This window comes from Centropristis striata, chromosome 9 (genome assembly GCF_030273125.1).
Source record: "Centropristis striata isolate RG_2023a ecotype Rhode Island chromosome 9, C.striata_1.0, whole genome shotgun sequence".
Taxonomy (NCBI): Eukaryota; Metazoa; Chordata; class Actinopteri; order Perciformes; family Serranidae; genus Centropristis; species Centropristis striata.
The window spans coordinates 19,131,983-19,158,238 of record NC_081525.1 but is presented as its reverse complement, the minus strand read 5'-3'; the positions used below and the strand labels follow the sequence as shown (position 1 = coordinate 19,158,238).

The window sequence follows — 26,256 nt, the reverse complement described above, 5'->3', positions numbered from 1 at the left end:
AGTGTATAGAAGGTGCCCTTGGTGTAACAATTAAGTTCATATCATGTTTGGGCTTGAGTTATTGTGTTTATAAGAGATTTGGATACACAAAGACACGATGTCAGCGTTAATTCTGAACATGTTTTTATATTGACAAGCAAGGCAGTTGAACATAAAACAGGACGCTCTGTCTTCTGTCCCCTGTGAAGGACTCTTGTCAGAAGCCTGCATGCTATGAGAAGACAGTCACACTGAGTAAGGAGCCGTATGACTCTCTGGGTATGACGGTGGCGGGCGGCATGTCCAGCCGAGGATGGGACCTCCCCATTTACGTCACAAATGTGGACTCTGATGGAGTGGTGGGACAGGAGGGCTCCATCCGCAAAGGTAAAACAAACTACAAATGAACCTCTTAATGTTCCATTACTTACCTGCACAATCAATATTATAATTATCATAATATTACTCATATTACAAGGAATGTCATGTTCAGCGCTTTTGTGCAAATAATTACTCATTAAGTAGATGGAGTCGTTGTTTTATGAGGGTGTCGTCTACTGTTGTGCAAAGCACTGGAGCTCACATTTTGGCTGGCAGACTGTCATGGATTTGGCTTTGTTGATGAATACTTTGTATATAACAGACGGGGTGATTGATGAACACTTAAGATTCATGTTTCATTATGAAGTGTGTTCATCCAGCAGAAAAAAACTCAGTGATGCTGCCGTGGTTCAGTGCTCTGCAAATTGGCTCTAACACACTTAAACAAAAAGACAAACAAACATTAGCATAGCAGCGCTCAGGACTTATTGTGTTGCAGAGGAGAATTTGCGGAGTACTTAATTATTTCATTATATGAAATCAGTCAGCTGAAATAGAGCAAAACATGGAGCGGCACACAAATAACTGGATGTAATAGTCTTGGTATCTTTTAATGCAGATAAAGGCAGCTACAACTCTGGATTCCAAAATATCCAATTTAAAGGGGAACCAAAGCGTGTTTACACCTTGTGGAAAGTCTGATTGCATATGTGAAAAGCAAAGCCTTTTGTGGCACTAGAGGGAGCTGCACAACGTTTGAAAAATTGCCTCAAGTGATGTCACTTGAGTCAGTCTTGAAGACTACAAGTTTTAAAATAAAACAAGTCTGGGGATGTTGAGTTAGAAAGAAGTAATTTCACCAGATCTCTAGCCTGCTCCTCATCTCTGTTTGAGGCTAGCAGCTCAGTGCTACATTAGCTGCTACTAGCATAACCATAGACTGTATTTAAATAATGGAGGTCGTCACCGCGATGTCACCCATTGGTTTGTGGACTGCGCGTACACCTGTCGCCATCTTTCTTTATGTACGTCGTCAACTTGTTTTCGGAAACGGGGAGCAGACCATATTTGGACTGGGGAGGAGCGAGATGGAGCGAAACCTGACTGAGCGAAGTTACTGCTAATTCATGTTAGCATTAACTGAAGCATTAACTGGGATTTTCATTTTGGCTAGCAAAAAACAAAAACAAAATGTACATTACCTACCTGAAAAAATGAACAGACGATTCCTTGGCGTGTCTATTAGTAGTCTGCTTCAGCCAAACAGCTGGCATCTCCCACCCTGCGTGGGTCAACTCGCCACAAAACCTCTACCAGACTTTTTTCTGTCTTAGCACCCAAATGGTGGAACGAGTTCCCCACCGACATAAGGACCTCAGACAGCCTGTACATCTTCCGCCACACGCTGAAGACCTATCTCTTCCAACAATATTAGGTCATTGTCGTCTAAAACAAAAAACTTATTTTTTGTAAAAAAAATATTTTTCTTAAGCATTTAGCACTCCTGTAGCAATTACAGATGACTCTTAAAGTTATGTACTTACTTGGTTCCTGTGGTCTTAGGCTAGCACCATGAGTTGACTTATTGTACAAAAGTGTCAGAAGCGACAAAAGCGTTAGCCAAATGACATGTAATGTAATGTAATACAACCAAACGCTGAACAAACGCTTCACTGTCATTAAGTGAAAATACAGTGTGAAAGGGTGAAGGTTATGAGACCAAACTGGTAAACGTCCATTTTTTTTGCTTGAGCATAACCCACCCAAATCTCTGACAGAATTCTTGGTGGTCAACTTGCATTGCAGGCAATGTCATCACCAGGCTTTGTCTAGGAAGACAAACTTGTGGAATAAAAAAGAAAATGTCTCTGGATCTGCTGCATCCATTTTTATATACTTTTAAAAAAAGAAACTTTCCATCATGAGTGATAATGTTATCGAGCATTATTAAATCGATCTATGTTTTCTTTTAGAAAAAATAGGCATTTTAAGCCTGTCATTACACTCACCCCCTTCCTGAGGCTCTGTGAAGCTCTGTGAAGACTCCATAAAACCTAATATAAAATTAGTCTTTTTGTCCTGTGCATGGTTCAAGGTGCACATTACTGCATTTGTATCGGACGTCGCAGCAGCAGCAGCAGCTGTCTCTGTTTTTGTGATTGTGACACATGTTTGTGTATTGTAATAGACTATTCATTCACATTAGCATATCCATGCAGGGCAAGTGTGCCCTTTGAGTTGCTCATTGCAGGCTGGACCATGCTGTCTGTTTTTCTTTGCGCCAATTTTATCGCTAGGAGGCTTTTTAAAGCACAGGTGGCGCTTGGTTTCAAACCCTTTGTGTTGCAGCAGCAGGAAGGTTGTTGAATATTAAATAGGCAGATGATGAGTCTCTGCACTGTGAGGTCTTTTGAAAAAGCATTTATCAGGGCAGCAACCTGGGCAGAGGATGAGCTGTGCTGTCTTCTTCCTCCCTCCGCAGGTGACATCTTGTTAAACGTGAACGGGGTGGACTTGACGGGGGTGACGAGAGGCGAAGCGGTGGCCAACTTGAAGAACACATCCTCTCCCGTTGTGCTCAAGGTCTTGGAGATGCGTCCTCCGGAAGAAAGCATGCAAGAGTGCACATTGCCGCCCTGTCTCGCACCCTCACCCACAGACAGCATCAAGAGCCCACTGCCCAATGACGATTACTCGCCACTGTGGGTGTCATGGCTGCAGCTACCCAGGTGAGCACCCCTGGTGTCTCTGTCTCCACTCTATATACATTTTTCTATTTTCTGCTTACTTTTTTCTGAGCCCCAGTATTATCGACACCCTCCACACTGGTCCTTTTGACCTCTGCCAGCTGGTGCTAACTGAAAGTTTGACAGAGCCAGCTGGGGAGAGAATACTCATTATACTTTCAAACTAACTTTTCAGCTTAAATATTCACCACTGTTATATCAGTAGAACTTCTGAGAAGGAAAAACTTTTCCTCCGACTGTTACATATGAATTTATCTTAATAGAATGTGTCGTCAAGAAGACATCGGTGCGCTGACAGCAATAAACAACTGCTGCTCCCGCTTAAAGTGAAATAAAAATTTGTTTCTTCTCAAACACTGAATTGATTAGGAGTCAAAAACAAACACTGAGTCACTGAGGGAATGTAGTCTAGACCAGTGGTGCAGCTAAAAAGATTTGAATGTAATTTTCACTCAGGCAATATTTATGAGAATGATATAGACTCTAACATTGTTTCACATCTTCTGGGAGGAATAGTCACACCTTTATTCAACGAGCGGCGAGGACTTTGTCTGCCGAGCTGGGTCGGTTCAGCAATCTAACTACTGCACACATACCCAGCAAGGATATACAATGTAAACACTTTAAAGATGCAGTTAAGAGATTAGTGTTTTTAATCTCTCTCTTGGCTCACGCAGGCATCTCTACTGCTGCAAAGACATTGTCCTGCGGCGGAGTACTTCGGGCAGCCTGGGCTTCAGTATCGTGGGAGGTCAGGAGGAGGTCAACTGCAATCAATCCTTTTTTATCCGCTCCATCGTGGAGGGGACGCCAGCCTACAATGATGGCAGGATAAGGTACGGTGCCTGTGTATATCACTTATTATTGCTTATGAGCAAAATGTCATTGTGATTTAAAAGCCTAAATCTCTTGTCCTCACCAACACTGGGCGCAGGTTTGCATTGGCAATTTTTGCATGCTTAAAAAGTAACAATTCTGATTTACCAATGGTGCATAGATTGATTTTGAGAGTGCAGCTAAAGGTTGACAGTATGGCTGTCACTGTACGCTGTGTATATACTTTAATTTATATGTGCAATATTATTTTTCATATCCAACTGACTCTGACTCTGTCCACATTGTATATAATGTTCCTAAAGTATTTTATTTTTGTTTTAATTGTTAATACTTTTTATATTTCTACTTGTTTATATCGTAGATTGTTGATACTTTATGAAATTGTTTAATTGTTTATTTTAATATTTATTATGTTTATAGTTTATACTGCTGTTTACTATTTATTGTTTTTTGCTATCCTCTTGAAATATCCCCATTGTGGGACTAATAATAAGGAAATCTTAATCTTAATCTAATTCTTAGTCACTTTTTACCTAAATCAAGTTCAAACAAATCCAAAGTAAAAACAGAAATCTTTCATCCATCCATCATCACAGTGGCGGACTCAGACTGGGGGCGAAAAAATAAAAAGGGCACATTCTGCACAACATGGGGCCCCACCAGCACGCCAAATTATGATGCATCATGTATGATGAAATATTAGCATTAAGTTAAAAGGAGTAACAGATCAAAGTAATTCATGATATGGTACTGACAATTAAAAGTATCGAACCAAACCATCTAGGGGGGGTCCAGGGGCATGCCCCCCCCCCCCCCCCCCCCCCCCCCGGGAAAAAATTTGTACATTTTTAAGTAAAATGCATCTATTTTGTGCATTTTGAGGGCTAAATGAGAGCAAACATCTCACATAACATTATTCACAGTTGGGTGATAATAATTTAATTTAGTTTAATTAATTTAATTAAGTTGGGTGACAATAATTTAACTCACATCTGTCAACTAATTTCTTTGTACAGTCCCTCATTAACCATGCTTTTTCAATTACTGTCTCACTCTGTGTAGGTGTGGGGACATCTTGCTCGAGGTGAACGGAAAGAGTACATGGGGGATGACCCACACAGCGTTGGTACGCCTTCTAAAGGAGCTTCGGGGCAGAATCACCCTGACCATCGTCTCCTGGCCGGGCAGCCTGCTGTAGCAGTGCTCCAAGTCATCCGGCGCTGCTTCAGTGGCACTGACCAAGGAATGTGGAAGGCAGAGCTTTAGACTGGCTGACCACCCTAAGCTTGCTGTGTGGGAGAAGCTTAGAATAGTGCTATAGCTGTGTGGATATCTCACTTCTGATGGACAGCTGAGACTTTGCCAGGAGTTTAGAGAGGGACAAACATGAGACTGGATTTTAACCAGAGGTTAACTCGCCCCCTCCAAGAACGCTGAACAGGGAGGATCCAGGCCTGAGCCACTTCTGACTGGGATGTTATCTGTTTAGAGGACACGGTCTTTCTCTGGCACAGCATCCAGTGCGTGGGGTGGGTGGATCGAGAGGAGACACAACACGTTGCCAATTCCAGTAGTTATATATTAGGGTATGCGTTAAATTGGACTCACATTTCTTTACTGTAAATGTTGGGTGTCTAAAAAAAGTACTGATCCAAGCACTTGTAATACGTTTCTTTTGTTTGTTTGTGGTATGGCCTTTAAATATAGGCTCCATTCTGTTTGTACTGACAGTGGTTGTCATCTTCATTCGTTGACCTGAAGACACGTTGCCAAGTAGTAGTATGTGTTGAGGTTTTTCTTTTTCTTTTATTTCAGAAGCTATGGCTAAATTATCCAACCACTGGCAATAAAAATATATTTAAAAAAAATAAAGGATCAATGTGTTCATAACATGTTAAAAAAATATTTAATTAGGTGACATTGTGGAGGCCTTACTAATTTTCTTACTTTTAAGAAAAAAAACTGACTTCTGTGTATCAGTGGATGGTCTGAGGCCCATCTACTGTGGTTCTGTCTGTCACGCTTCGGCCTGTGTAGTATATCTGATGGTACATTTGGTTAAAAGATCAATAAAGTCATTTGAAAAAGCGAGTGGCGTGATGAAACTCTTACTAAAAAGTCATACTTAAACTCTAAAATCTGATGCAACATCAACATTCTGTATACATAAAATCATCTAAAGCTTGTCTCAAGAAATTCTAATAAAACTCACATTTTCTGATGAAACATGCATTAAGGGGCCGCAGGGCAGTACATGTCATTAAATAGGTTGTGAGAGAGAAAGTCAGTCTGATTTTAATTTCCTCTCCTGGTCAGCAGAGAACATCTTGTCTGTCTCCTTATCCTTCCTGTTTCTTTTCTTTTTGTTTTTGCGTCTACTCTGACCGGCTTTGTCCTCACCACCGTCCCCCATACTCTTGCTGCTGTTGAGGACATAAATGAAAATATCGTCATAATTCTGTTTTTCATTCTGTTTTTTTATGAGGACTGTGTGTGTCTCTGTTGGACCTGCTTGATGGTTTCTGCCACCCTTCCTCGTTGTCTCTGTGCCTCTTCCTGCTGTTCCGTTCTTCTTTTTCTCCACTGAATCTATCAGAAGTGCGTTTGTGCCCTCGCTCCACAGTGTCCCTGTGCCTCATTCGCTCCTCCTCACTGAAAAACACCATGTATTTTTTACATTTGCTACTGATGAAACTAAAGGCTTTTTCATTGCGAAATAATACAAAGGGGAAAAGAGCCACAGGAATGAGACTGCTGGCCCTTTTTTCCTCTTCTCCACTGGGACAGAGATAAGTCAAAACTCAAGGGACCAAAACCTTAACCACAGTGCCTGCTGTTTGCCTGCCTGAGCTTTTGTAGCCTCCCCCCTGGCCCAGACTTTGACTAACAAAGAGCCCAACACGAGTGTCACAGCATGCCCTTTACTGTATAAAGCCAAGCATGCTGCAGTATCCTCTGAGCTAAAAAAAAAAATCTATTATTCACTGTAGGACTTGCAGTCCTGTGAGACTACAGGACTGATCAGTCATTGCATATGACCTCTGAAAACATGCAAAAACATATATTCATGCAAAAGACAAGGGACCGATATCTGATCAAATACTAATTGTTGGCTGGAATGAACACCTGCAAACATCGTTTCAACTAAAGACTATAGTGCAGCTGTTCCTAAACAGCACCCTCAGGTGCTTTAAGGACAGTCCAAGGTTGCTTTTTTTACTGTACAGTACATTTATAATACCACATACCACATATTAAGCAACAAACATTGAAATCACCCTGTTAAATTTGCAACCATGCTGCAGCTTGGGACTGTTGGCAACAGCTCACAGTTGCCAGTTGTCAAAGTAACCAGAGACATGTTTTTGGCAACAGGTTTTCAAGCGCACTGCATCGACTGTGTAAAAGAAGTAGACGTAGCACCCATGGCATCACCCATTGACTTGTGGAACAATATTTTGAAGCCTCAGGTTTGGCATTTTGGCCGTCACCATGTTTTTTTTGTAACCAGCAGTGCATGCAAAGAACAGATATGGGAGCTGGAAGGACATTATCTCATAAGCTAGGGCTATAACCCAGGATTTACTCTAAATGGGACCATAATTCACAAAATATACACCATGCTATATTGAGTAAGACTTGAAACTACTGATTGAGACCAAACTTAAACTCATGAAGAAAATGTTTACTCAGGTAATAAAGGTGAGAAGTAGGGTAATTTTCTCTGCTTCTACAATCAGACTTTTCTCAGTGTAAATAAGGTTCTAAGATTGAGTTGACAAAAAGAACTGTAAGTATGGCTGTACAGTGAAAGCTACGTGGCTTACAGCTGTTCACAGAGAGGGGACACCAGCTGTCCCACAGCAGAATGGTGCTCATCTGCAGGAGAACACAAATGCAGCAGTGCTGCCAAGTGAGATCAAAACAAATCTGGGATAAAAACTAAAATGTAAGCTAATTTAACTTTTGAACAGGACAAAGGGGAAAAAGAACAATAGCATACTTAATTTTTATTCACATTAGGTGTGGACTGTGGTGAAAAAATCACCACTGACATACTGTAGTGTCCCATTACAGCAGCTGTTTCCTTTGAAGGATGCAGACTATTACAGTGTAACCTTCAGAGGGTGTCTCCAGTAATCAGAGGCTGGTTGGCTGCAACACTGTGTCCTCCCAAAAAGAGGCTCACCATAACATAACATAAATACAATTTTCCAGTTATAAGACAAAAAGCTCTGTGAAAATATCAGTCAGCTCCATATAAAGGGAAATAAAGCCAACTATTTCCAGTAGCTAGTAGAGGTTGTTCTGCAAAACCATGCCAGTTATGTTGCTGTGATAATCATGCATGATATTTACATATTAGAACCAATTAATATGTAGATTCTACTAATGTCACCTTATTTGGTAACGCTGACACATCCCATGGTGATTTGTGTCTAACAGCAACTGCATGGTCGAATCCCACTAAGATGTTTGTATTTATATAAATGTGCATCAGAAGCCAAAAGCATGTAAAGACAGGAATTCTCAAAAAAATGGAGTGTGGACACTAATTGCACCGTGACTTGCGCATCCTTTGCATCTGTTATCTGCCCAGTCTCAAGGTTTGATTGACAAAATATATTGCCATAATAATACTACAGCGCAAACAAGCTCATAAAGTTTTGCAGCTGAGTGTAATTTATGCCATTTTTTGCATCTGATTGCAATTATCCATGTGGTGAAGTATAAATGTTGCCTTTGCACCAAGAACACAGTAGGAACAAAGTAGAACAATGGCAGAGAGAAAAAGAAAAATCAGAATTTGATACATTCTGTTTTACATATGTTTCACAAAAAACTCCCTTTGGAATCAGGGTTGTATTTGTGCAGATTTAGCTGCTGCAAAAGCTGCACAATCCTTTGGTGAATTCAAAGAGACAAAATAAAAACATGGAAGATCTGAATTCAGCCATATCTTTATTTTACTGTCTTAAACAGGGACCCACACCTGCTCCCTGTCTCACCGGGGACAGTGTGAAGACAGTGACAGATTGGCACTAAAACAAGTTTTGCCTTTCCCTTTTCCCCTCAGCAGCATTTGTTTCAGTTCTCTGGACAGCGACCATCCAGCCACCTGTTTGTAAGTAAAAACACTGCTGGATCGTTTGATTTGGCCAAATGGGCCACCATTTAATCAGGTTATTGATGGAACCGTGTTTGTGTAAAGACACCACTGTCAATCAGTTTGCTCCAGTCAGAACAAGCGATTATCATTTCCGTAGAATGGTGAGTGTAAAATCGAACAAAATTGGGGGCTCAGGTCAGTTTAAACTTACGAAAGGAAAGGAGTGGAAACTGCAGCCGAGTGTGTGAGAAACAAACATGTTTTGTAAAGGATTACCAGTGTGCAGTGCCCTTGGGAAAGGAGCTTTAACCTGTACAAAACAAACAAGTGTTCAATTATGCTTATTTTTTCAGAGGATAATTTCCCTCTGTTTCAAGAGCACCACCAGTGTTTGTTCTTGACGTACTTCTTCTCAATACACAGTAGTACACAGTGCATACATCTTCTACATCTTTGGAGGTGATGCTAATTTAGAGTGGCTGGTGATAATAAGTCAGAGGACTTATAGTGGAAAATTCCTTGAAAATACGCTGAACACAAATGACATTGTAGATTGTTTGCTAAAGAGGAAATCTTAGCGTCTGCTGAAAAGTAATCTGTATAACAGGTTTTTCTCTCTTTCTCTCGCCTCAGCACATGACACCTTGGCACAGCCTGCAGTTTTAGAATAATCACCCTGACCTTTAAGAATCATTACGCTGACGGCATTTCTCTCTGCCACTATAAAAGTATCATCTTGCTCCAAAAAAAGTCTATAGGAAAAATACCGGTACTGCAACGAAGGCAAACAGCTCACACATGGCTGGAGTAATTATTACCATTCACTTGCTCCACACAGAAAAGAGAGAGAGCCTTAAGGGGCAGAGTTGTTGCAAGTACAAAGCTAAATATATTCAATATTTGGAGACTGCTCTTGTTTTAGCAGCGGGGATTAGGACCCAAGGCCCCCATTTGTTCTTGCTCAGAGCCATTAGCTTTAACACAGAAACAACCACCTCACATAACGGCAAGAACACAGTCAAACAGTTCCCAAGGAGGCAGTGTTAGAAAGAGTAAATTATAGCGTGGAAGCCTCGGGATTTGTTTTCACATTTTATGATTTTATTCATCAGTAGTGCCCAGGCTTGTGAGGGCAGGCAGTATCACAGATTTCAAAATGCCTGAGCCTGCTGCGGTGTAATTATGTCCACTCCATCCCTGCAGATGTTTCAGTGAGCCACACTGCGGATATGAAACCCAATTTATGATTGGCACAATTAACATGAAAGTAATATCCACAAGAATAAATAGCAGGGGCGAAGGGAGGGATAGAATGTAAAGTCTAATGATTCCTGTAAAAGGAGATGTTGTTATTTTAGCTACAATATGCTGGAGAATGATGGTGGAATCACCAACAGAAAGGCAACTGTGCCATTGAGGCAGGGTCAGCAAATGTTTCACAAAGATTATATAATAATATGACATTTTAAAGACAAAACCCTTATGTAGATTCTCCTAATGTGAGCTTAATTGGTAACTCTGGGACCAGGCATGGCATCATTCAGGCACTCGTCCTTAATTGTATTTCTCTAAATGTCTATCAGAAACCATTGTAAACCATTTTAAAGACGGAGTGTTGTTTATTGAGAGACCAAACACAAAGTCTGTTGGTCTCAACAGGGAAAGTGGGAAGACAGTGCCAAATCAGGAACATTGAAAAGTAAGGCCAATGCAGAAGTGCATTAAACATGCATTATTTCTATTGGCCAGCAGGGATTGACTCCACTGGTTGCAAAAAGAAGTATGATTGTCAAGAAGTCTATTAGAGAATGACTGTACTCCTTACATGATTTATTACTTCAGTAAACATCTTCAGAATGAGTTTATGGTCTCAATCACTAGTTTCCAGTCTACTTCAATACTGTGTTGTTCATTTTGTATTTTGTAAGTTTGGTGCAATTTAGAGGAAAATAGATAATGATGATAAAGTGGGATATATGTGTTATCAGTTCATAAAAGTGAAGTGTAGTTCAGCAAACCTTTTGGTCACCTAAAAATGTCATGTTCATTGTCCGGTAAAGGGTTATGGTAAGTATATTTTGTTTTGACACTTTTTTGATATTTAAAATGAACACCCCAGTTAATATCACAGTAAATGTTAATTTCAGATGCACCTTGCTAATCAAGCTAGCTTGCTAGTGCTAGCACTTGCTGGTATCTTAGCTTTTGCTGAGCTTGGTGTTTGCTCTGGCTCACTTCTGGCTCCAAAAAAACAAGATGGTGATGGCCAAAATGCCACACTCAAGACTCCTTAACAGTAGCCTACAAACCAGATTTCATGGTGGCTACATCCACTTTTCTTATACATGTCTATGACGGTGACAGATCGCCCCTAAAACAAGTTTCACCTTCCTATCTGCCTTCAACACCATTTGTTTCAGTTCTTTGAACAGAGAGCGCCTGGGTTTTAAGGAAAAAACACTGCTGGATTGTGTGATTTGGCCAAATGGACCACACTTTAATCACATTATTGATGGAACCATGATTGTGTAAAGACACCACTGCCAATCAGTTTGCTCCAGACAGAACAAAGATACTACTTAGAAGCCAATATGTCTGTAGGAGGGTGAGTGTAAAATCGAACAAAATTGGGGGCTCAGGTCAATTTAAACCTACAAAAAAAGAAGTGGAAACTGCAGCCAAGTGTGTGAGAAATAAACATGTTTTGTAAAAGATTACCGGTATGCAGTGCCCTTGGGAAAGGAGCTTTAAACTATACAAAACAAGCAAGTAAGCAAGTGTTGCTGGCTGTTAGTGGCAATAAAAAGTAAATTCAGAGGAATGTATGGCAGCTATGTATGTAAAGCTTAGACAGGATGTGATTCCGTATGTTTAGTAAAGACAGAAAGTAGCTTTGAATGCGAGGACAAGCAAGCACTGTAGAAGGAACATTAAAATTGATTAGGTACAGACCCCAAAGGTTGGCTCTGGAAAGAAATGAGTTTCATGCATGAAGTTGAGTCAGAAAGACAAAAAGTATGTCACAGTAAGGGCTAAGTAAGTTGGGTAGGGGGAAAATAAAAACAGATGTGTGTGGAAGAATATACAGGCCCCAAGTCAGACCCCAAAGCCAGGATAAAAGTGGTACCAGGAACAAAAGCAGCTGAGGAAAATCAAGTAAAAGACAGGTTTTACAGAACCCTTCTTTGCCAGTGGTACAAGGAAAGAGGCCATTTGGATCGTGCCATGCCTCTTAATCTAAAACAAAACCTTGAAGGGAGATAGGGCTGTTCCTCCAAATCACAAGGCTGCCATCAAAGTTGCACTAAGGATTCTTTTTCAAAATTACAGGCAAGGCTTATAAAACTTATGAAAATGTGACTTTACAGCTAAGAAATGAGATCCCTTTATCATACATTAATGCAAATTGAACAAGACTGTTATTGTTGACTGGTGCAAATTAGTTTTCAGGCTGTAAAATGTCATTGCCATGCTTTTGCTGTTGTGAATTAGCAATGCTCTAATTTGGTTTCATTGCATTGTATTGCAGCTGCCTTTTTTCAATTATCACTTCCTGTTCCATATTCGGAGTCAGCTAAACCCTTTGTTAACACTGAAACTAGCCTTACAGCGTTTTCTAATGAAGCTTTTAGTGCACGTTTAAGCAGGAAGACAATTATCATTTTAATTTCCTCATCACACTGGGACTTCTCTACTCAATTATTATCCACTGAACTTACCGGCTAATGTGTGCAAGATTCTCTATCAGCCAATGATCAAACTAGCCAAAGGGTATTCAAATGAGATTTATGTCTCTTTGAAAGTGTGAGATGCCATGTGTAGGAAACTACAAAAAACTGGATATTGGGTGTTGCCATTATCTTTTGTGCAGATGTGCACATGAAAGAGATGATGACAGAGTTGGAGGCAGTGCCAGCTGGAAAGATGGAGGCAACATTTATCATCCAGAGATGTGATTTGCAGTCAGTGTTGTCCAAATGGACAATCAGCTTCTTAGCCTACACCCACTAGGAAAGGTAGAGGGTGTCAGAGACAGGAACACACAATATATCACCCACTGGATAAACACATGGGTGAAAATGTGAGTGTTAAGCTCATGGAATCTATTAGTGGCAGCGGTAAATCCAAGGCATGCGGTCACAACCACAGCTGATAACCAGTAGCTGATGCCTAGAGGGTGCCCTGCCACACTCCGCCTGTGTGTGACTCAGCACAGGACATGTGGGCTACCAAACACAGCTTCTGCATCAGCAGCCCAAATGCACAATATAACACTCTCACTGACCTCACAGCTGAACAATAAGGATAGATGGAAACAAATCTACAGAAGGCTCCATCTGTTTCTCTCACACACTACCCACACACACACACATACACACTAACAATGAATCCCTCTGGTCCTGGTCTAAAAATAGCTCCGAGCACAGTCATAAATCAATGTAACAGAAAACACATAACCTGTATATATGAGCGTGTGTGTGACACGCGCAGTGTGAGGCGGGATCATGTGACCAGAATGTAGGGCAACACACATGAACAGAGCCCAGAAGGTGTGAGCAGCCCACATTGGACTCAGGGCCACAGGAAAAGAACAAATCTATTGGTGTGGATACCCAAATCTCCTGTGCATACACTGTGTGTCTGTCACGCACATGCGAATCCCCAACTTCCTATCTTCTGCAGTTAGCCTACAGCTTCCCAGCTGTCCCCATGTCCCACTTCCCTCATTTGACCCACAAGACTATTTCTGAGCTTTATATACAAAACCTGGATCCAGTCATCTGACGCACACAAATACTAGAGCAAAAAGCTCAACACTTTAAGTAGGAGAAGTGCAGAAAAGCAGAACAGCATATGAGGATATTTTAAATAAGCACAGGACAGTAAGAGATACTGTAGTCACTTATTTTCATGCAAGTTCATTAAAAGTAAAGCTGACACAGGAATTCATTGTTATCAACAGCATTACAGTTTATGCAACCACAGAGACAGAAATTAGTCCAAACTTCATCCGTTCTGCATGCATTTCAAGTTTTAACTACTAGTTCAGCGCCTGTTCGGAACAGGCCATTTGCTTAACCTCAGGTATTACTGCTTGCAGTGAGTTCCCTCTCCTGATGAGTGACCAATAGTCATGTGCCACTACCGTCACAAAAAAACACAATACTTGTAAAATAGATGCAAAAACACACATTTAGCAGAAATTCAGCAGAAATGACAGCGAGGCAACTGGACAAGTCAATACCCTCCAGAACAAAGAGATACAATGCTATGAGTATATGCATCAGTGTACATGATGCACTACTTATAAATATGTCACATAGACACTGCACTCCCTTGGGTCCTCAGCAATACACCTGCCAATTGTGAAGTCGATCATATGAACGGTAATCGTGAAAATCTTGGGACATACAGACATTAAGTCCATTTTTAGTTACATTTAGGGACAATAGGCAGCTCCAGCTCTACGTCTGAAGCCAGAGCCTCAGTCAAGGGCACTTGAAGGAATATACTGCTACCAAACATGTTCATGAATTAGTGAGGAATACTCTGTCACAGCAAAATGTCAAACTCATCCGTTCCTACAGTGTGAGCCTTAGGTCAGCTGAGGGCTACGTGAGAAGGAGGAACGATGTGCCTGTTTGTATTATAGTTGGCAGCTGCCTGCGTTGATGATAATTAAATAGACAACTGGCAAACGGTCAACACTGAGTGTGCAGAGAAAATGTAGGGCAGATTTTGGCCTGTGCATGCATGTGAGCATGAGTGTTTGAGTACACACGTATGGCAGCTCTCTGCCTGTCAGACTGTAGGGTAGTAGGGCACTATGTGAAATTTTGGAGTGGTATCAGATTGGCTCTTATCACTTGTGAACCACAGGGATGGAAGGACTCAAGCTCCATGCAAAGGACCGTACTGTCTAATAAATTATTTTCTGGCAGAGGCTGGCAAATACAGCAAGTTATTCCCTCATCTAAACTGCACCCCGGCCCATCTCACTGCAACAGAACAAAAATTAAGGGGGAAAAATATTTCTGCATATGCTGGCAATAATTTCTCCTGGCCTTGCAATAGTCTTGATTTCTGTCACAATAGTCTTATGCTCTTTTGCAACAGTGTGCATTTCTTCACAATAGCTGTGCATTTTCTCACAACAGCCATAGCTGTTTATATTATAGCTATCAGATGGAGATATGAGAGAAGAAATACTCACAGACTCAGAGCACAATCCCAGCTGTAACTTTCCCTCCTCTGCAACAATGGACAGCTAAGAACACACTGTGACTTTCCAGTGCCACACAAAGCTAACATGGGTCTGCATGTTAAGATACAGGCAGACAGACCTTAAAAGGCACAATTCACTGCCTCCTCTTGAATATAATGCACTTAGATTACCTTTACTTGTGGTGCTCAAAACATTTTGCTTATCAAAAACTCAAATGCAATGTATCTTTCCAGATATCATGACCGGGTTACTCAAAATAATCCATAGACCTTGTTGCGAGCAGGTTCATGCACACTGTTAAAAAAAATCAGTTTAATTTACGGTAAAATACCGGCAGCTGTGGTTGCCAGAACTTCACCATACAAAATAAAGTGAGTGGGTTTTTACTGTAAATTTAAATGTAAATAAAGCAAAAACTGTAATTTAGACTGAGTAGTCCCTTTATTTTTAGGGTAACTGTGTCCTTGTTACATTATGGTATTTCTCCTTTAATTTTACATGAAAAAACTGTGTTTACTACAGTTTTAAGGTTTAGTACTATTCCTTGATTTATGGTCATTAAAAGCATCTACTACTATTCAATTTTTTATTTTACGCCCTATTTCTGATGCAATTTGACAGAGTTTTACTGTAATTTCTATAAATATGTTTTACATTGCAGGAACTATTTTCCATAACACTTCACAGAAGGAAGCATGCATCTACTCATTGACAAGAGGTGCATGTTCGTGGGCTGAGCTGTAACATTAGCAAGCTCAGGAGAGCTCGCAGTATCTAACTATTATTTTCTTTCTACAAGTTGATAAAGTTGGCGTAGGTGTAGTTCGGTCAAAAGAAAATAGTTCCGATATGAAACTGCATTGAGGCGACAGTGCTAACCACTGCTTATGAGTTTTTTTTATGTATTCTTTTGGCATTTTAAGCACCACAAGCACAGTGTCATCTCGTTCAATTATATTCAAATGAAGACAGATATCTCTACAGCCAATATCTCCAACACTCTGCAACTCACACCAAACCAAGCTAAATTGATAAACAGCAGTTTAGGTCAGAGGACAAATGTGTATTTTTGAATTGGAAGTAAACTGTCCCTTTAAAGCTCACCCTGGAAACTATAAATTAGTACAAGCCAAATATTTTCTAATTCATTTTTTCCCGTCCACATGTCTTCAGTGGTCTGGCTCTCCGAAAGTTAAACCAGTCAGTATAATTCAGACTCAAACAGAAACTGCTATCACATACTACAAAACATTAATATCACCCAGCACTGATGCCAACACCAGACTCTGCATTCACCTGGCCAACAGACTGTTTCCTCCTCTTTCTTTGTTCTGCTTTTGTCTTTCCTTTGAAGAATCACTCTACAGCCAATCTTGCTTTACACACATGTACATGTGTGCAGACAAAGAGGGGCGGACAGTGAATGCTCACATATTGAAGGAGCCCAAAACAGACTGGATAACTGGACCAAAACCAATATGCTATATTTTGCCCAATCCAAAAGGCTACAGCTGCTCAGCAGACATGCAGTCATCCACTGCAGTACAGAGGCACACAAAGAGTGGAAGAGGGATGTGTGAAGGAAGATGGCGAACTGTGTCTTGTGTTAGATCAACACGATATACAAACAAGGAACAGACTTGAGAATTACATTCATTATATAAACTAGCCTTGGGTAATTTCATCAATATTTATCACTTCAAGTCAATGGGACCCACCTGTGTGAAGAGAAACAGCTCTCCCTGGCTCTGCCTCTATGACTGTCTTTATAACGGACCTGCTCTCTGGATTTCTCTCTGTTTGTTTCACACTTTTCCTCCCATATGAAGCATTCCCAGGACTTGGCAGTATTAATCACTCCAGCTTTGGAGGCCATATACCTTGGGATTAAGCACGGTACATCTAAAAGAAAGAGAAGAGCCATGGCAGCTGACTGGAGATGACAAGAAACAGCCGCAGCAACTGCATCAGTTTTATTTTCTCGATGTAGAAACTAAGCAAGTTACTGGAGTCAGAGCAGCACCTGCCACCTTTACAAGATGTCATTTTCTGTTGTTCAAAAACAACTCTTATGTATAATTTATGTAACGTCTAATGGGAACACTTCAAAAGTAACATTCATTCATATTTAGAACATAAAGTCCCTGAAAGTTCAAACAGAATAAGTCTTGAAAACAATCAAAGCAAACCTTCAAAAAGCTGTAAATGTACATTGATCTGTCTAAAAGGCTTGTACATTTCCAGAGCCAAATCATTTTTCTATTGTCTGATTTTAAACGATCTTCTGAGATGTCACAAAAAAGAGTGAAAACATTGTTAATTATGGCATGTACCTGACGAACGTGGGCGCCGTGAAGTTGAGGGGCCATCAAAGCTTTTAGAATCCAGACTAGAAGAAAAAGAAAAAATACAAGACATAAAATGACTCCACACTCTAGTTTGCATCAGTTTTTGTTGAAATAATGGTGTTCCTGGAAACATGTATTGCCACACATCATTCAGCATGATATAATACTTAAAGGTATATTATACAATAATTTCCCTCCCTGTATTTTCTCTTTTCGTTTTTCTGTGGGATGATTCTGGGCTTCAGCCTTTAGGCAGGAAGGCAAGAAGCTACAAAAATGGTAAACACTGTGAATGAAAAACACAAATGTAGCAAGGCGAAACGCCAAGCAGACAAAGCTCTTTCCAAAACAAAAGCGAATCTGGGGTTTGCTTTCATTTCAGTTGACCCAGGGAAGAGGGGCCCAGGTTGAATGTTGTGTTTACAAACAAAACATGACAATTCCTGCATAGTATGCCTTTAATATAATTCATCCCTAAATTGTGGAAAATACAGAGTGAGCAAACAAATTTGCAGATGAATCAATGAATGAAAAAAAGTGTATGGGTTTGCAACATGATCAAAGCACTTTCCCAAATGCACAGCTGTGTTTTCCAAGTGTTTGAAGTGACTGGCTCGTAGTCAAGGCGCATTGTGTGCTCGCCAACCCATGAGGAACGGATGGAGGGCATATTTCTGCTTCTATCTGGATCTTCTGCCCATCCACGTGGCCTGGACCCACACCCGCTTCCAATTGAAAACTTCCGAGGACGCTGAAGGTGTGTATGAAGCCCATCCAATGGGACTGCTTCGTAGCAGGTGTGAGGCCAAACATACTGCGCCATAAATCCTGTAGTAAGTGGATCCATCATTCCCTGTGCTACGTCAGCACTGACCCCGCCAGTTTTCTCTCTCTACAATTTTTATTTTGCAGTAGCAGAGGCATAGAGGCTTGTTTGTGAATGGAGATGGAATGAGTGAATGGAAGAGTGAGTCTGGGTGAGTGAGCATGTGGCTGCTGGCAGGACCAAAAGAGAGGGATAACAACTGTATGCTGAATGGTTCATCAAAGCACTCTACACTATCCAGTGCTTACACCTCTCACTTTGTGGTTTCATCAACATAAACACTGATGATTCTAAATTAAACTAAAATGCATCAGAACTTCCTTTAAAGGGACAGTTCACCCCAAATCAGAAAGATGTAACCGTGATTGCATAAAACATAAATAATACATGAATATAAAGCAATGAAATGGACAGCCTCACTATTAGCTTCTTGTTGATTCTTCTGCCTCTTCCCTCAGTAAAGGCCCAGCTCTGTGCCACAGCAATGGGGCAGTACATCACCAGCCCTCGCAGGTCCTTGTTCTCCTGCTGGCGAGTCAGCTAGGATGTCTGTGGGGCTGCTCCGGGCATTATCAATCCAAATGACCAGTGGCAGGTGCTTTCCCTGTGCACATTTGTTTCAAACTGTCTCCATCAAGAGCAGCTGTTTTCTCGTTGTTTGAGTAGAGTACACAAGGTAACAGTAGCCTGAGGATACTTTTAAAATGAAGAACACAACCAAATAAATCACATAATTGGCGAGAATTATTAAAATCAGCTCAAGCTGAATTTTTCAATATGTTTCTGGTTTGTTGTTGTTTCCGACATTGTGCTGCAAGATTAAACTGGATGAGTGAATGTCTGACTCTGGCATTGCTTTAGTTATTCTGCTTTTTACATCTGCGTAGACATGTTTCACTTTGCTTGCTTTTAGCTTGTTTCTTGCTTCTGACAGTGGTTACCATGTCTGAATACATAGATTTCTTAAACTACCTTGAATCCCCTCCAATTACTGCCAGGGACTATGGTTGAACACTTCACATCAAAAGCTATGTACAATTATTTTCCTTGAAAAGCATTTTCTATGAAAAGCAGGTACCAGTAGTGTTGGGTTTTAATTAAACTGTATGCTAACATATACATGGTGCAGGCAATGCTTTTCCCAATGATGAGTGCATTAAATTTTTCTTTTCATTCAACAAATATATTAGATTTAGACTGAATGTGAGAATGTGAAAGACTGAAAATCACTCTGTTCAGCAGCAGCATGACGCTACTAATCTCCCTATAAAGGCACATCATTGGGAAATTAGCACAACTCTTGTTCAAATACTAAATATGGATGTTGGGCGCCCTATGGGCCCTTGGCCCTGCACACAGCACGGGGAGCCAGGGTCCTGATCATGCCAGGAATACCTGCTGTTCTTAATATCCCCAAGGGGGAGGCTGTGCAGCAACAGTGAGGCGGGAACTGTGTAAACTCTACACATGTGTGTGTTATAGAAAAGTTAAAAAAGGGAAATGATTCATAAAGCGTACGGGAGATGGCTGGCAGAGTTCATAGGAACAGTAAGTCCCTGAAGGATGTGAGGATTTGGCAGATGGACTGAGATGTGAGAAAAACCATCCTTTAGGACAGAGCACAGAGTAAATTCAGGCACACACAGACACAGCAAATTAAGAGAAAAGGGAAAAAGGAGTAGGATTGAGAAGAGAGAGAAAAGATGAAGGGACAGGAAGCTAGAGAGACAGACAAACAGACAGAGATGGAATGAGACAGGCTGGATAAAGACAACATCCAAGAGAAACAAGCTCGGCAGCAAACACAACTGGAGTGGAGCTGCGTTCAGGGCCTTGTAAGAAAATGCAGGAGAGCCCGGGGTACAACATGGCCCACTTGTGATCTCAGTAGTGTAAATTAAAGCTGAAATGTGGGAGTTTGCAGACAGGTTGTGACATAGATCGGAAGAGGGGAGTGGGGGATGCCTTGGATACTGATAAACAGCCACAAACAAGGTTGCTGTCTTGCCTTCTACCTTATTTGGCCACTTGGTCCAGCTGCAAGATCAGCAGCAGAGCACGGTGATAAAAATAAAAAAGATCCAGCTAAGAATGAAAGCAGTAATGTTAGAAAACCTAAATATGTGCTGTCTTTGGTGTCAGATCAGAGCCACTAGGTCTGGAACTGCTTCCAACAGCAATTATTCCATTTTAAATTTCAGCACTAATGCCCCTTTTATTAATGATCCCCTGTACAGTCTATGACTAATGTTTTTCTTTTCTTCCCACATTTCTGCTGAATTGGTTTCTTATTTGTGCCTGCACCTGAGTCAAACCTCCCTGAATAGAGATCAGTGTGCTGTTTTCCCTGACAGTATCTCCATCCCACCTGCGGTTTCTCCTGCTTCTATACTGCAGCCTCTACATACAGATCTCTGTGGCATCAGACATAATAATGACAATCTCATACACTCACCTGTCCAAAGTAGCAAAAGAGTAGGGAGGAGGGGGTCCTGATCGATAAAGGAAAGCTGTGTGGAGAAGAAGACAAGGCCATAACTATCTAGGCAAGTTTGTGTCAGTGACAATAGATTTACATATATTTTTTATTAAAATATTCCAGATTAATTTATTAATTACCTAAAATTTTCACATTTTGTTTTTTACATGATGTTTGTGAAACTGGCAAACCACTACTGTGTAACCGCCATCATCTGACAGGAGTATTATTGGATGGACAAACTGTTATGGCAGACATAAGACTAGATGTTCTACTTTGATTTATGCTGGATTCACACTACCAAAGACAGTGTTACAAAACAGCCCAGTGCAGCCAGCTACATTTGAAGTGTTGCTCAAGCATTGGTTGATGTAGTTATATAGTTGTGTGTGTGTCTGTGAACATGGAGTGTTAGTTAAAAGCATCACATTTTGCCACACCATTGCATCCATATCTTCACCACAATACCGAGAAAGCTAGCATAGCGTCAGCTAACTTGCTAAATAACACAGTACATCACCAGCCACTGTGTGTTTAAAATATGGTCTTATGATTCACCCATGGTTTATGTTTGTTTGATAACTGGCACCCCCTAGCTGGTCACAAAATACATTTAATTGGTTTCCATTGAAAATGATTTATAGCTGGTTGCTTTGTTACTTGTAGTGTGAACACAGCATTAGAGACATGTAGATGGAGTAAACTGCCTTCACATGAAAATGCAATAACACTATGTATGCCTCATTGTAAAGAAAGTTTTTCTTCCTTCCTTCTGCCTTGGTTTTCTCCCTGATCTTAATTGTTCAGTTGCCAATGCAATGCAGCTATTTTCACTGCCAACTCCCCTGTTAGCCTGGGGAGAGAAAAGACTTTACAGTAACAAAACGTAACATCATTTTAGTACTACTTTTTCAAGCTCGCTAACTGGATTTCTGCCTCTGCAAAAGATGGGTTTGTTTCACAATTTAAGGGAAACATGCAGCAGACATTTTGAGCCAAAAGACAGCTCAGGTATTGGCACAGTAATATGAAGACATGGTTTAATAGGTGATTATGCTGGGTATTATTCTCAAACAGCTAATGCTCCTTAATACTGCATGCTTTAAATGCTAAACTGCTTAAAAATCTGTCCACAAATAGACAGACAGAAATATGAACACCTGACAAAGTATTCAAAACCGCTCATGTGATAGCTCTGGCTATAGTAGGTGTCTCCAGGACCACTATTACCATGATGACACACTCACAAACACTGTTGGGGCTGATAATCTGATTTAAAATGTTCATAACACAGAGGTTTCAATCATTTCCCTTTCACTTTACTTTCTAAAAAATCCAAATTAAATGCATTTCAGAATGACTGACAGAGTGATTAGAAAGAGAACATACTTAACATGATACATAACAGACAAAAGCCACGACAGTCTGTGACAAGTAAACCATGTCCAACCAAGAATAATATTTCAGTTGGATTTCTATGGAAACATCAGGGAGACAAGTTAAGTGTGGGAAGATCAATGTGTCAGTATTAATAAATACAACAAATAGCAGGAACACAAGCCACAAATTCAAACACATCCCCATTAGCAACAACATCACCTAACAATTTATGGTGCTACTCCTTTAGATCAGCCTCAAAATGTCAAAGGAACAAAATGTGGCAAGTCCTACTTTCCTTTCCCTCCATCAATAACACAGAACGAGTCAAATGCTTGGGTGCACAGCTAATGGTCCCACTTGTAATAATGCTCAAATTTTACGTGACCAAGCAACACAATCAGCTCTAAATCACACACACTACGGCTCTGTGCATGCACACACACACACACACACACACACACACACACACACACACACACACACACACACAGATTCCTTTGAAGAGCCAAGGCAAAAACACACATTCACATCTGGATACCATCCCGTTCTTTTTTCCATAAAGACCCCTAACGTGAGAGTGGCTCAGAGCAGTTTTCAACAGCATACAGAACACACAAAAAAATGGTTGAAACAGGAGGAGGAATAATAAGAGCTGTTGGAAGTTCAAGATTGAATATGAAAAAGAAGCACAGGGCTCCCCTGCTTTGTAACTGAAATGTAGAACATCTTCCTTCCCTTTCAAATACAAGTCCCACAGAGTTGAGAGGGCCTGAACCGCTCTCTATGGAGGACTGACCCAGCAAGGCCTTTGATACTTCAGACACCTGGACACCCAAGGGATGACACACACATACACACACACATACACACATAAACTTCCATCAGTGTGAAAGAAAGGCCTGAGGTGCAGTGCTACAGGCTGGATTCAGGCAATTCCTTTCAAGAAAACAAACCAAAAGACAATGGTGATTCATCAGGAACTGTGTGCTGCATGCAAACACACATCTGATGTATCACAACAAATAGATAAAGCCATTGCATGAGACAACAGCAAGAGTATAATTGTAGAATTAACAAAATGTATGTGTAAAAAGTGATCAAACCTGAAGCATCTCCTTCCCACAGTAATTAAGCTCATAAAATGCTGTGTAGTGCGTACAGTACTGCATACACAAACACACACACATGCCCTCGCAGTAAACACCAGCTCGTCAACACACATGCCATCGATGTTAGCGTGAGTGAGTAATTGTTTCTACCTGTGGTGATCGCAAGTGAGTGTTTGATGAGGGCTGGAGTTCCATGCTTGGCAGCATATGAGAGAGCTAATGGCTGAGGGCTAATAGCCGCCGATTGTGCTTGCGTGGCTTTTTCTCTCATGCTAATGTTTCACAGAACTACATGCTGAAGGGTTTTAGATGGAGCTGATATTTCACATCGAACCACATGCTGCTGTTGTGCACTACGGCAGAGGATTGAGTTTTCTATGCTTCGGTAAAGGCTACTGCCCCCCCGGCCTTCACCTACCTGCAAGAGACGCCTACCGACACGAGACACGACACAAGAAACATAAAACGACTGCGGAGGGACACAAAGAGACTACAAAGATACAAAAACAGCTGCAAAGAGGCTCATGATGACTTTGATAGGGGCAAAACAATCACAAAGAGATATGAATGACTACAAAGAGAAATAAAAAAACTGCAAAGAGACTTAAAATGACCACAGATACAAAGCAGCTACAAAGAGACTTTGTAGTAAAAATTACAGACATGTTAAGTTACTTCAAAAAGGGGGAAAAAACACAGACAAAAAATAACTACAAAAGAACCCAAATAATTACAAAAGAGAACTACAGAGACACAAAACAACTAAAATCAGCTAAACAACAATGTAGGAGAAGTGGTGGGGCCTTTTGCATGTCTGTGCCCAGCGGGCCGTTGTCTTATTGTACGCCCATGTGCATGATTCCTCTCGCAGTGACATTGCAAGAGTTTGGCTTTTAGATGCTGGTCAAAAGCTTCCTGAAAAAAAAGCTGGCTTTCTTAAGTGAAAACCTCAAAATCAATACTGGGCACAGACCTTTGATGTAATTACATTTGTTTTCTTGGAAATGATGACAAAGCCTAAATCTTATTGGTATTTTATCATATTTGGTGCATGCTGATATTCCTCGTCTTGATTCAAATGATAAGAGTTATAGAGGTCAGCAGTTCTCATCCATAACCCTGATATGAGGGCATCTGGTAATGGTATGGTCAATTCAGAAAGAACTATACATCTGCTCGGCTGTGATCTTCTGTCAATGTATCAGTGCCAAATACAAAGACACTCACACACCAGCTGTGTTGCTACACTGACTGTAGTGACCCACTAACCGGCTGTACAAAGCATTAGCTGCAGCGCAGAGCAGCAGTCAGCCTCACCTTGGCTGTGCGCTGTGCTGCACTGATAGATGACATAAGAACAACCCTGCAATGACACAGCTCCACTCCAAAATCTGCACCTATCAAACATGCTTGACATTTAATGTGACCTAAAAAATAAATAAATAAATAAAAATTAAAGTGAAAAAACCCAACCCTTTCTTTCCCTCTACTCTATTCCCTATGCTCGGTCTGTTCAGCACATTTCTCATGCCACAATATGCTGGGCCAGCACTTTTTTTTTTTTTTTTACCAGGGGCTATTTTTATCATGTTACACATTTGCATCACAAAAGCAGGCCGGGCCTATAACTTAAAGAAAGGGGAGTGGCCTAGATAAAAGCTACGCAAATACACTTCAAAGCTTGAGTTGAATGTTCAAAGCTGCAGCAGGCAGGATGTTTGATATTTTGGTTGTATTAGCAGCTCTGGCACGGGTTCACCAGGCAGTATGGGCTCACAGGGGGTGAGTGAAGGGTAAAGGGGGTCTAAAGCGACGCATCTATTTTGGAACCTTTGAAGATGAAGATATGGCAAGTGCTCAACTGTGTGCTTAGGCCAGGAAGTCTTCCTGGATTTCTATTTGATTCACTACAAAGACCAAGAGGAAGTCCAAAGACTGACAGCACCTGGATGGCACTACAGACACCTGCCAACAGGAAGACATATATCCATACAATGTCTTCAAATGTGTACACACACACACATGCACACACTGTTCACCTCTGCCCTTCAACTCCACAGGATTATTTATTATGACACGTGTTGCAGCTTCACAAACACATATGGTCAAATCGCCATTAGTCATTTGTGCAGCTGCATGATGCGTGATATCTACAGGGGGTTCTAATGGGGCCCTTTCCACCTGAAATCTCTATGTTTCACTTTAATCTACTCCCCCCAGTTTCTTAAAGACATCTCATCTTAATCATATTGTCAGATAAGCAAAGGTAATATGCAAGGATATTTGCTGTTTGAGTCTAGGGATAATGGAAATGAGCGTCTATAAATAGGTGTGTTGCTTTGTTCCAGTGGCAGGGTGACTTACGTGGTGGAGGGGTATATGCAAAGGGGTAACTGAAGTTGGCTGGAGAGGACAGATGATCAGAAGTAAGTTTATCCTCCTCGTGGGCCATCTCAGTAGCCACCTGTAATGTGAATATAGGTATTAAAACCTTCAGTGGCTATAGCCAGGTTTCCATCCAAATCTAACACAAAGTTTAACTGAATTTTAGAAAATCTGCAGAAGAAAGTGTGAATGAATGCTTGTTTTCATCCACTACTGTTTGGCAAACAGGGGTTGGTTAGTCTGAATAAGCAGTAGGTGGCCTTACTTCTTATTAGGTAAACCAATATGTCATTGGAGAAGAAGACGGCACAACCAAAGACTGTCTAAAAAGAATGACAACCAATATCAACCGAATTGATATTTGGTTGTTGCCATCAAACCAAATTGCTAAACTCTAGGTTTTAAAGCTGTAGTCCATAAACCTATTGTTGACATCATGGTCTACGTTCAAACGTGCTTTTTGGCCATTTCCATAGTGTTTTTTGCAACCAGCGAATTTTCAAAAAGGA

The 26,256-nt window shown here is 40.9% G+C and overlaps 2 protein-coding genes across 5 annotated transcripts in view; one reads left to right on the top strand and one right to left on the bottom strand.

The window, feature by feature from the left end:
* lnx1 (ligand of numb-protein X 1) overlaps positions 1-5,971 on the top strand; it is a 30,830-nt gene extending 24,859 nt beyond the window's left edge. For both annotated transcript variants that reach the window (XM_059340578.1, XM_059340577.1), the window contains exons 7-10: positions 189-366; positions 2,783-3,029; positions 3,725-3,883; positions 4,947-5,971. In XM_059340578.1, coding sequence (XP_059196561.1) covers positions 189-366; positions 2,783-3,029; positions 3,725-3,883; positions 4,947-5,082 — 720 coding nt within the window. In that variant the 3' untranslated portion in view covers positions 5,083-5,971. The remainder of the gene's footprint in view (positions 1-188; positions 367-2,782; positions 3,030-3,724; positions 3,884-4,946) is intronic.
* fip1l1a (FIP1 like 1a (S. cerevisiae)) overlaps positions 5,954-26,256 on the bottom strand; it is a 28,926-nt gene continuing 8,623 nt past the window's right edge. For 2 of the 3 annotated variants that reach the window (XM_059340579.1, XM_059340581.1), the window contains exons 8-13: positions 25,727-25,826; positions 20,850-20,904; positions 17,554-17,609; positions 16,939-17,122; positions 6,393-6,536; positions 5,954-6,307 (exon numbers count right to left, since the gene is read on the bottom strand). In XM_059340579.1, coding sequence (XP_059196562.1) covers positions 6,169-6,307; positions 6,393-6,536; positions 16,939-17,122; positions 17,554-17,609; positions 20,850-20,904; positions 25,727-25,826 — 678 coding nt within the window. In that variant the 3' untranslated portion in view covers positions 5,954-6,168. The remainder of the gene's footprint in view (positions 6,308-6,392; positions 6,537-16,938; positions 17,123-17,553; positions 17,610-20,849; positions 20,905-25,726; positions 25,827-26,256) is intronic. The other variant, XM_059340580.1, reaches the window with a different exon arrangement.